The 12,307-nt window shown below is 34.2% G+C and overlaps 1 protein-coding gene across 1 annotated transcript in view; it reads right to left on the reverse strand.

Annotated features, from left to right (window-relative positions):
* Positions 1 to 6,582: 6,582 nt before the first annotated feature.
* The window catches only part of LOC103460357 (polycystic kidney disease protein 1-like 2), a 36,217-nt gene continuing 30,492 nt past the window's right edge, over positions 6,583 to 12,307 (reverse strand). The window contains exons 29-31 of the mRNA XM_008402479.1: positions 11,444 to 11,545; positions 11,127 to 11,258; positions 6,583 to 7,455 (exon numbers count right to left, since the gene is read on the reverse strand). Of these exons, the coding sequence (XP_008400701.1) occupies positions 7,261 to 7,455; positions 11,127 to 11,258; positions 11,444 to 11,545 (429 nt within the window). The 3' untranslated portion in view covers positions 6,583 to 7,260. The remainder of the gene's footprint in view (positions 7,456 to 11,126; positions 11,259 to 11,443; positions 11,546 to 12,307) is intronic.

Here is a 12,307-nt window from a genome sequence, read left to right on the forward strand (position 1 = left end):
ACATGTTGCCAACCTAATTAATCACTATGACTCACCAACAGACAATTGGTTCATGCCAAAAACACTCAGGGAACTCCCAGACTCCACATGATAGGAAACTCTCTGTGACCCACAGAACCTCAAGTTTTCAAAAACCATCAACATTCTGGCTGATTGGCATCACAGCAAAGTGTAATATCTCAGTTAGATTTAATGCATTTAAAAAAAAAATCCCAACGGAACTATATTAATCCAAGATCTATATGTCTTTTATATACCACATTGAAATGCATAGTTTTTCAGAATTGAGATAGCCTCTACTTCTATCAGAAATGAAGTTCCATTTGTGGTGCCTACAGATAATTTGACAGTTTCATTAAGTGTCTTGTGATAACTGCTTTTATGCACCGCAGAGGCTTGGTTTTCGATTAGYGACTAACTACCTCAGTCATCTTACTCATTATCGTTCTTCTCCTGTTTCCAGCCTGTCCTTTGCCCATGCGGTATCCATGGCATATAGATTCTAAAATTTTTTTTTTTTTTATTCTGCTCGGCTGATATTCCTCCTAATTAATTTCTTTAAAAGGTTCAGCCAGTTGTTTGCCTTTGATTCACTCTATTATCAGACTTTTTGTTCCATGTCTAAGTCGAGTTAGTTAATGTCTTCTTTCCTTCCAAAAATCTTCCAGAGATACCCAAGCTTCACTGAACTTCAGAGTAATTTCCAGTTCATCTTATTTCTCTAAGTTTTTWAAAAAAGATAATGCTCACCAGTTTCTTCAACTGTCTTAAGTGTTTTTGATCAATCTGAACTGAGATCTTCAGGCTTCACTCTCTCCTGATTTTTAAAAAAATCCAGAATATTCTTACCAGAAGAGAAAGGAGAGACACTTAGGACTGTTAAATATTTTTTCTCTTCCATATCTCGAGGTTACTACTCAGCCTCGTCCCAGTTAGACATYGTCTAAATACTCTGGTGTCAAGTAGGACATTTTGAACAGATYCATAAATATCTTTACTTCMTTTTGCAAAGGGAGAGTGATTCTGTACATGTTCCTATTTTAACGGCAGGTGTTTTGGAGAAAGTATATCAAATTTTTCCACATATTGCTACTTATTTTTCCTCATCTTCAAAAATGTACTTATTGTAAATATGACTGTTTTGTTTTACCAGTTGAACTCTGGTTTAATATTTATAGTAAAATTAAAGGCAAAGCCTTTTATCTTCCATTGTTTTAATTTAAATCCAACCCTCTATTTATTTTATCAGATCTTGTGGATCATTAATCTACTTTGACATATATAAAGTAATTTTCTTTCTTCTTTTAAATTTTCACAATGTTTGCTTAATTTTTATTATGTCTTTGTCTGCATGTAAAGGTGACTAAATTGCACAGCATTGTTTGCCTGAATGTTTGACTCTGAAATAAAGGTATATTTTACCATAAATTATAGTCTTTTTGCAATTGTGATCTTTTGCTGCTTGACTGAAATGATGACTAGCATTACCAACTTTATTTCTATAATTCTTTGCAGTGTGACTCACCCCACCTCCATTTCTGCCTGCAGGAGCTATTCATTACAAAGGCATTGTTTCTTTGTTCAGCTTCATCTAATATATCACTGCCAGGGCAAACATGAAGTCTACGGTATTTTATTATCCTTTTGTGTCTATCCAATAAATTCACACAGAAATTCCACAAAGAGTTATAAATCACAATTACTGGTGACATTTTCTCTCTTAACTAAGCTGAAGGTGGGAACCCTGAGTTGAATGAAAGGATTTAAAAGAAAAAAAAATATGTTTGACTTGATGACCGGCTGTTATTGAAGATATAATGTAATACATTAATTACAGTATTAACATATTTCTACGAGTGTTGGGAAAACTATGATACTTGCATTAATTTGAAGTTTATCAAAACAAAAATCTGATTCAGCAGCAAAATATTGTCATGGCATGAAAAGCAGTGGATATGGTGTATACAATCATGAATCAGTTGTTTTACGTTAATGTTTTAAGATGTTTTTCTGTTATTTTCAGTATTTTTCTGGTCCGTATTTAAAGGGAGGTGAGGAATGTGGACACAGCTGAACCACCATGGCTGAGATTGTTGCAACTAATTGCTTTGTCCAATGTTTTTGCATGTAAACGTTTGAATTGTGTTAAGAAAAGATCAACCCTGAGGGTGAGTGGTGTTATGTATGGAACATTATATTACACTGAAATGCATGTGTCCTGGGTTGCTATGGTTACCCATCACAGCCAACTACGGGTTTCTATGGGTCTGAGTGTCCAGATCAAGAAAAGTGTGAGAAAATTGAGATTCATGATGAAGAAACTAATCTCAGCCATTAGCCCTTGTGTGTACTGTTTGTAGTTCCACGTATTTTCGTTCCCAATAAGACTTGCAGCCCTGATGTGCTTTGCCAATTTAGAAACTATTTATGGTATTAGAAGACATTGTATTAGGAAATAAAGAGTAAAAGACAAACTCTGTTTTGTGACCTTCTCTGTATGTTTTGCTCATGCAGGGAAGAACTGTAAACAGAGACAAAACACTTAAAACATCAAATTCATTGAAAGTGAACCAGTTCTACAAGCTTCAGAAGGAATTTATAGTAGCATTAAATTATGTCTTAAGTGCAGACTTTTATGAAACAACTACAAAACCAAATTAAATCCATTACTTCAATATGCATTTTATAAATATCACTGTGAGTTTTATGGCAATATTCACCCACTGAGAGACAAAATAACCTCCAGCTCTCTTGGCTGGCCTGTGACATGCAGGCAGCACACTGTCTTGGTTTTTCTCAGCAAGACTGTGCTGTTTACAATTTGGCATTAAGGGTTATGACAGACTCGTGGACTTGGTTTTTCGTCACAATAACAAACATGAAACATTTTTTTCTAATTACTGTCTGCTGCTGTCTTAATTATTGATGCACATGGCCTTTGATTTGTGCTTATTCCTCAGCAAAATGGCAACCGTGTGCTGAAACATTGAAAGGTCGTACACATATAGTGGAAAAAAACAAGACTCCAGTAATTGCAATGATTTGTTATACTCTGATATGAMCACTTTTCTGTGGGGTTTGTTAAATTGAGAGTTTTGCTCAATATTAACAACACAGAAAAGTAGTAGTTAATTATATTAACTCTYRGGCTTTAGTACTAAATTCTCCATGGCTCTCATTAAAAATTACCAGTGAAAATTAATGAGTATAGTGAGTAAAGCAACTTGTTCTTAGTTTCTTTTTTTTTTTNTGGTGTATACAATCATGAATCAGTTGTTTTACGTTAATGTTTTAAGATGTTTTTCTGTTATTTTCAGTATTTTTCTGGTCCGTATTTAAAGGGAGGTGAGGAATGTGGACACAGCTGAACCACCATGGCTGAGATTGTTGCAACTAATTGCTTTGTCCAATGTTTTTGCATGTAAACGTTTGAATTGTGTTAAGAAAAGATCAACCCTGAGGGTGAGTGGTGTTATGTATGGAACATTATATTACACTGAAATGCATGTGTCCTGGGTTGCTATGGTTACCCATCACAGCCAACTACGGGTTTCTATGGGTCTGAGTGTCCAGATCAAGAAAAGTGTGAGAAAATTGAGATTCATGATGAAGAAACTAATCTCAGCCATTAGCCCTTGTGTGTACTGTTTGTAGTTCCACGTATTTTCGTTCCCAATAAGACTTGCAGCCCTGATGTGCTTTGCCAATTTAGAAACTATTTATGGTATTAGAAGACATTGTATTAGGAAATAAAGAGTAAAAGACAAACTCTGTTTTGTGACCTTCTCTGTATGTTTTGCTCATGCAGGGAAGAACTGTAAACAGAGACAAAACACTTAAAACATCAAATTCATTGAAAGTGAACCAGTTCTACAAGCTTCAGAAGGAATTTATAGTAGCATTAAATTATGTCTTAAGTGCAGACTTTTATGAAACAACTACAAAACCAAATTAAATCCATTACTTCAATATGCATTTTATAAATATCACTGTGAGTTTTATGGCAATATTCACCCACTGAGAGACAAAATAACCTCCAGCTCTCTTGGCTGGCCTGTGACATGCAGGCAGCACACTGTCTTGGTTTTTCTCAGCAAGACTGTGCTGTTTACAATTTGGCATTAAGGGTTATGACAGACTCGTGGACTTGGTTTTTCGTCACAATAACAAACATGAAACATTTTTTTCTAATTACTGTCTGCTGCTGTCTTAATTATTGATGCACATGGCCTTTGATTTGTGCTTATTCCTCAGCAAAATGGCAACCGTGTGCTGAAACATTGAAAGGTCGTACACATATAGTGGAAAAAAACAAGACTCCAGTAATTGCAATGATTTGTTATACTCTGATATGAMCACTTTTCTGTGGGGTTTGTTAAATTGAGAGTTTTGCTCAATATTAACAACACAGAAAAGTAGTAGTTAATTATATTAACTCTYRGGCTTTAGTACTAAATTCTCCATGGCTCTCATTAAAAATTACCAGTGAAAATTAATGAGTATAGTGAGTAAAGCAACTTGTTCTTAGTTTCTTTTTTTTTTTGTAAGACATTAAAAATGTATTTTCATGAAACTGATACTTAGTGGGTAATGTGTATATTTTAGAATAGGGTAAGATACTTCCAGTGACAATATATGATATTTATTGTTTATGGGTCAGCTGATAAGAAATAACATAAGAACAKCAAAGCTTGTGAACAAACAAGAGGTCTCACTTTCACATAAATTTGTACTATTTTGGTAAAAAAAAAAATTGTTCTGTGAAGTTATTTGTATTGATAGAGTATTAAAGATTTTAATCAAGTAAGTGAAGTTACAGTCATATTACTGAAGTAAAAGTAAAAATACAGAGAAGGAAAACTACTCTCAAAGATAATTTTTTTCCAAAAGTTATCTTTGGAAAGATAACAGCTGACTTGTTACTCAAGGCAACTGAATAACTGCAGCTCGTTAGTATCCACCTTTGATTTTACCTTTATGTTTCTGCCGTACCAAATTGTTTCCCAGTATGACACAGATATTTAAAGAGAGATACTTAATTTCTTTGTGAATATGGTGCATAATGATAGAAGGAAAATATACAGCTCTTAAAAAATGAAGAGACCACTGCACTGAACCCCATTGAAAACMTCATGGTTATTCCACAAAAAAATTGATTTCTGAACTCTTTCTGAGTTAAAACATCAATATTGTTTGTAAAAGAATATGAACTTTTGTGAGGTCTGAAAGCACTGCATATTTCTTGCTATGTTTGCTCATTTCTCATTTTCTGCAAATAAATRCTACATTTTTGCTTGGAATTTCAGAGACATGTTGTCAGTAGTTCATACAAAAAAGAACWATCTTCACTTTAAACATATAGCTATAGAAAGTAAAATCAGTTAACATGGTGATTTTAAGTGGTCTCTTAATTTTTTCCAGAGATGTATTTTTTTTCTTGCCTCTTATTCCGTTGACTGCTTATGTACACTGTGACCAGTATGTGTCACCCTGGTAGATTTTCTTTGGGGGTAAAGTTTGCATTGTGAATATTAATTTTTTACAATCAACARAAACATCTCTGTGGACAAAACCCAATGGTGCCCATTTATTTACTCAACTGCCTAGTTGTACTGTTTTAATACAGAAATTTCATGTGCTATAGGAAGAAAAGGTCCATATGGAAATGGCTTCCAGTCTTTGCTTCAGAGGGACGTGACCGGACTGCACAGAGCCCCAACCTGAACCCTGTCCAACACTGTTGATGTGAATACATAAACCGGGCCCTCGGTGACTGACCCCACCTCACTAATGCTTTAGCGACAGGCAGAGACAAATCCTCTCAGCCAAGTTATAAAAGCAGCAAATTAATACCTCTGGTTTTGGAATGGACTTGCTTTCAATTGTCAAGCGATTACTGCCCCTCTTTCAATGTCACTCAACAGAACCAGACCTGCACAGTAAATATATGGATGGACAAAATTACATTTTTCTGGTAAACATTACTTTCCTCCAGTGCGCACTTGATTTTAAAGCTGTTACTAGAGAAGAAATAATGAAAAACAAAAAAGCACAACTACGATAAAAGTTAAAAAAGATGTATAGTTTGTGACATCTGAGTGCTCAGTCTAAGCACTTTAAGGTCTTGAAGTTGAATATTTTCTTTGATATCAGATGTCTTTTATAATATGGCATTCACTTATCTCTCCCTTTACTTACCAATCAAGTATGCCAGCTTTTGGTACATCACATCCTGATATTATGCAGCAATGAGGAACATACATACAGGACCTGAGTTTTAAATGCCTTCACTGTGGAAAATGTTGATGAGAATTACAACAAATTCAAATTTAGAAATTTACCCTAAAATGTAGGTGTAGTTTTCCATTGGAAATTTAATTACAGGTTTTTTAAAAGTTCCCTAAAAATACAATTACTGCCACCCCCCATAAAATAAAATAAAGCCAATGTATAAGTTTATTAGTAATCTGTGCATTTATATTTTCCTGGGATTAGGAAAGCAATGTGTGCTATGTGAATGACACACAAGATCATTCTCATCGCATTCTTTAAACTGAGGAAGACAAGAAAACATACTTAAACTTTTGCATATCTACAGCAAGTTTAATATGATGAGTTTGACAAACAAGCCCCAGAAGGTGACCCACATTTATCAGTAAGCATGATTATGGAGGTAAAAAATGTCTAAAGTTCCTACTGTTACTGCAAACAAGGCCATTTTTAAATAACATAAACATTTAAACAGTTGTTTAGATGTGGTTTAAAAAACGTGAGAAGAATGCAACCAAACTTCACCCGATGTATGACCTCCTGCATTTTTATTAAAGTCAACAAATATGCTCATTGCTATGAAAATAAAGAAACTAGCAAATGAATCTGTTGGGAATTATTCTGAAGCAGATGAAAAACTAACAAAGATGAATGAGGTCATTGAGATCCTGCAAAAAGCAGCTGCTGTGCTGGTCAGCACAGAACGTGAAACAAAGGAGTGAGACGCTTTCTAAAATTCATTCACTTCAGTGCCAGTAGTACTCTGAATAACTTATTCAAGCTTTACTGAACAACTTTTTGAATAGAATATTCAGTTTTTTCTACTTCATACTAAAAGCCCAGAGGATCATATAAAAAGAACAAGCAGCAGAATAAGGAGAAGTGCATATCTAATCTATAGAGTAAAGTTTAGAATCATTCTTTAATGTAACAAGTAAAAACAAAAGAGGAAATTACTGCATAAAATCTTGACATGCATTTCCTGTTCATTTAGTTGTCAGACTTTTGATAAATGTTGTCTTCAGCCGAGGTGCTGGTAAGAATATTCCTGTTGTTATTAAGGGTCAAGTTGCTGCTGCCCTCTCCGTCAGGCTCCACGGCGTCTTTTCCACTTTTATATCTGATACCAAACAGGTTGCAGAGTTTGTTCAGCAGGAGGTCAACAATCTCTTCTTCTTCAGAGGGCTGGGCCAGAAGAAAGAAAATCAGAATCACTTTAAAAACAAAAACAACAAAAACACTGGCACAGGCATGAGCCAGCACACTTTGGACCAATAACTTTGATTCTTACTCTTTGGTTTTCAGACACTGGAAACGCTAAAACTGCCAGTTACATTTTGTAGTAAAAATCTGAGCCCTTTTCAACTGAAACAATGCTGACGTCAGAAGACACTCTTATTGTTGTGTTACACACGAGCCTAAGAGCCAAGCTGTGATAAAAATGTTTTAGGAACTTATCAGCTACCATTTGAATTTATGATTTGAACACAATGTTGACTCTGACCTTTGTGCAAATGCTTTTAATATAAGCTTTGGATCCTGCTTTTCACAACAAAATGCAGCAATATTGAGAAGTGGGACTTAATATCAGAGCATGTTATGAGCTAATTTGGGAGACCTTGCATACTCAAGTTCGATTCACATGTGCAATAATGAGATACGAGATGAAATTATACTAAATGGAAGAGAGAAAGGAAAAAGCTGCATAACACACAAACCATTTTGCAAGCCACTGATTTCAATAAAATGTTTGGGAGTTCCTGTTAATAATTATGATAGTTTTATTGTGATCTCCTGCAATAGGAACAGGTAATGTTTTCAGACAGCAACGACTGTCTAGACAGCTGCAATTACGCCAGAAAACAACATTACAGAACACTGCATTCAACAGATTGCCTCATAAACATAAATAATGCTATTTCTGGCTCAAAAACATCCAATGACAACATTTATCTAAGATTATTTATCCAAAATAAAGTTTAATATAAAACAATAAAGAATTTTGTGCATTTGACAATTTAGACAAAGCAGAAATGTCAGAGCATTTTAAAATAAAATAAAAACTATTACACGAGGAGGAAATCATGATTAATTCTTGCTGAGTTCTTGTTCATACTTTTGTATTTAAGACTTTTTCTTTACATAAGGAAAAGTAGCAATTTTCACAAAGTACATAAAGTGGTGTGAAAGTGTTTGCTACCTTCCTGATTTCCTTGTTTTCTCAGTGTTTTAGAAAGTCTAACCAATTTAAATATTAGTTAAAGACAACACAAGTCAACAAAAAAATTGATTTTTTAAGTTAAGGTGTTATCAAGTGATAAAAAAAAAAAATCCAAATCTACATGACCCTGTGTGGAAAAGCAATTGTTGCTCACACCTTCTTCTGGCCTATGGCTAATTCTCCATATAGGACTCTGCCATTGAATGCTAAGGCTAGTTAACATAGCCACAGATTATGGCAGATAAACAGTTTTCTGTAATAAGTTGTTTCTCCACCATTAGCACATTGAGCAGACCATACACAAGTGTGATTGACAGTGCTAAGACCTTCCTCCTGACTCTGATTGGTTGTTTCTGACCGAGCTGTTTATTTTTGCAGATGGCAGTAGGACCGCAGGGGGAAGGCACAACGTAGTGACAGTTTTCACAAATATGTCAAAGCATAATTCATATTAAAGTTCAATACTGCAGCCATAATATAATGAGAGAGCTTTTTAGTTCCTAATACTGTCTCTGCAAACTAAGGCTTTAGCGGATAATGCAGATGAGCAAATGCCAAGAAGATCCTACCAGCTAAACGTGTTCAGAATAATCAGATTAACAAGAAATGATGGGCGGTAGGTATCAACTGAAGAAGTCTGAACGTTGATAATGAATTCAAATGTTTTTCAACAAAATGTTAGTCTGATGGTATGCACTGTTATTTGAGTGAGTTATAAAAGATTTGTCATGTTAAAATAAGCTTGGAAATTATTTTCAGTTACATTTTTCTTTAAAGCACAAAAATCTGGCATTTTAAGAGAAGTGTGTAGAATTTTGTGATGCAGTATTTTTACCTTTAAGATAAGTTTTTGGTTCAAATCGACCCGCATCAGCCACCATCTGACGACACAGCAGTTTTCTCCTGTTCTCCAGTTAATGCAGGTCAGCTGGTGAACCAGAGTGCTTGTTGCTAATTTCACTCTTAGGTTTGGCGGCAATCAAACTTTAAACTATAGCTGATTCTCCAAAGCAGTGTTTATTGACTTTGCTGTTCTTCCGTATGTATCACTAATGAAACTTGTTATAAAAGATAAATGTAGTGACAACAGAATGCAGTAGGGACCACAAAACATGTTTTTTTTATTGGTCCTTCTACTGGCTTGATTTGAACAAAAGTTATTACTTTATCCACTATTGTTCCGATTTATTTCTTTACTTCTACTCGTTAAAAAAACTGACAGGAACTGTTATTTCATTTTCAACTAGTCCACATCACAGCATATTTTGGAAATATTAATCTTTCTTTGCTAACAGCTTAAAATGATTAGTTCCCTACACTCTTGTGTTGTTTTGACAATTAAAATAAGAAAATGAAACACTTAATTTAATTAAATTATATGTCGTTGCTTAAAAATATTTTTCTCTTCAGTAAGTAAACTATCTGGAAAAGATATATTTTCACATGGAAACATAAAAATGCTTTATGGTGAGCCTTCGCCATTAAGCTAGCACAATATTGAAAATAATCTCTAAGGATTTAACAGAAAAAACTTTCTGAATCAGTGATCTTTTGAAAAGTTATGACTTTTTTCATAACTAACCCATTTTTATTCACAACCATTTAGACCTTTCTAGACTGCTATTAAAAGTCTTATATTTACAGAACAATGGTAGCAATCATAATGAAAAATTATTATTTATGACTGGTTATTACAATTCTTTAAGCTTTAAGATTTCCAACAAAGAAACTAAACCTTTTTTATTAGAAAAAGGTGAGGGAAGGTTAATGAACAACAGAACATCAAAGAGCCATTTATTCACAGATCAATTGTTGGTTTAAGCAGAACAAACTGGTGGGTGAAAAAAATGAAATTGCAGCTTTGTACTTTGGGCAACTTTAATAGGGCAGAATGAGGAAGTGAAATGTTAACTAGCATTTGATTTGTGAACCGTGAACATGCATTCTTAAAATTAATTAAAGTTTTAAGTAGAGTCCTCGGTTTTCCCAGGTTTATGACTAATATTCTAGTTTCTGTCTCAGGCAGATGCTGTTGAGTTACAACATAACGAGCATCTGTCAGGATGGCCCACCTTCTACCTTCAAAACAACTCTGATGAGTTTGAAAATAACATTTTGGATGCGTTGACTACTGCCTAGATAATGGAAACAGGTTCTCTGTTGCTTGCTTTTCAAAGGTGAAACCATTTTTTATTCGTTAGGTTTCAAGCCCGGTTCAGTTTTGTGTTTTGAGTTCTTTCTTGCACAGTTTTCAGATTTTAATGCACTTTCTCTCTGATCTACAGTTGTTGGAGAATTTATACTGTAAAGGCCGTGCAAAGACTGTGACCGGACTTTTAAAGAAGTTTGAATTAGAAGTGTTAACATAATAAAGCAGAGCTACTTATGATGCATGCATAATCAAAGGTACGGCACCCAGAAATCAACTGGTGATGGAAACAGGCCAAATTTCCAATGATCAGTGATTGGCTGATTAATAACTCAGAAATCATATTTTTTCTTCTCAGAGAATTCACCACATGTAGCTTCTAACATATTGTACTTAAATTTTGTTTAAGTACAATGATTAAACTCAGATATTTCAAAATGAGATAAAAACAGTTAACCAAGTAAAGAATTAAAACATTTGTGTTACCTTGTGATACATTTGCTCCAAGTTTAGCGATACAAGAATCACTGAAATGAAGAGATTTAGAACCACAAACGTCATGAAGACAATACAGGAGCCAAACAGCAATCCGCCGAGCACCGGGTGACTGTCCAAAACCTGGGAAATGATTCAGCTGAGTAAAGCATCTGAGTAAACATTGTTTTTTATTTTAGAATAATGCAGTTCAGTGGATCAGACAGAGTGCACAGTTAATTGTAAAACATCAGACTGAATAATGGATTAAATACAGTTAATCTGAAACACCTAAATGAGTCAAAAATATAAAAAATTACACCGTTTACCTGGTCATAGTTGAAGATGCCTATCTGCAGACTGATGATGGTCAGAAGAGAATCTAAAAAGGTTTTGTAAGATGAAATCTTCCAGCCATAAATCACGTTGCTCTGAAAAGATGACATGTGACAATCGACACATGAAACTCTGAAATTATTTAAGACAAATTAAATTCTTAAAACGGATCATTTAAAAGTAATTTATTAAAACAACAATGTTTTTCTTTAAACACATTAAGTACAAATAAAGAATAACTTACAAATAAAAGTAGAAGTTGGAAATAATCAATGTTTTGTGTCCAGGCAATAAAACTAAATAATTAAAGGTGCTTGAAGTTTTTATTGCATTTTTACTCATTTTTCCATCAGTGTGGGTCTAAGGAGGAAACATCAATATTTTCATCAACTAATTCAGAATGAGACAATGCAGGTGAGGGGGGTTTCAGTACAGATTGTGCAGGTTTGTGCTATTTTATGAAATAATTGTAATCAGAATCAGTGCTCTGTTTACATATCCTGGCAAGTGCAATCAAAAGGAATCATGCTCCCAAAATCATAAATGTGTGTTTTGTATTCAAGTTGATACAACAGCAGCTCTGAAGCTTGAAGTTGTTTTTAATGAGTCCGGATGTCATATTTGAGAAATATTATAAACCTCTGCCTGCATGCTTCCCTGCCTCTCCTCTGTTTCCTCTGTTTTCAATGTAATGCCTGAAAAACTCGACTTATCTTGCTCTAAGATATGAAGAACTTTGAGCTGCACACTTCCATATAGTCATATATATATATACATATACACATATATGTGTACATTTATAAATACACACACACACACATATATATATATCTATATACAGTATACATACACATATA

The sequence above is a fragment of the Poecilia reticulata genome, linkage group LG2, assembly GCF_000633615.1.
Source record: "Poecilia reticulata strain Guanapo linkage group LG2, Guppy_female_1.0+MT, whole genome shotgun sequence".
NCBI lineage: Eukaryota > Metazoa > Chordata > Actinopteri > Cyprinodontiformes > Poeciliidae > Poecilia > Poecilia reticulata.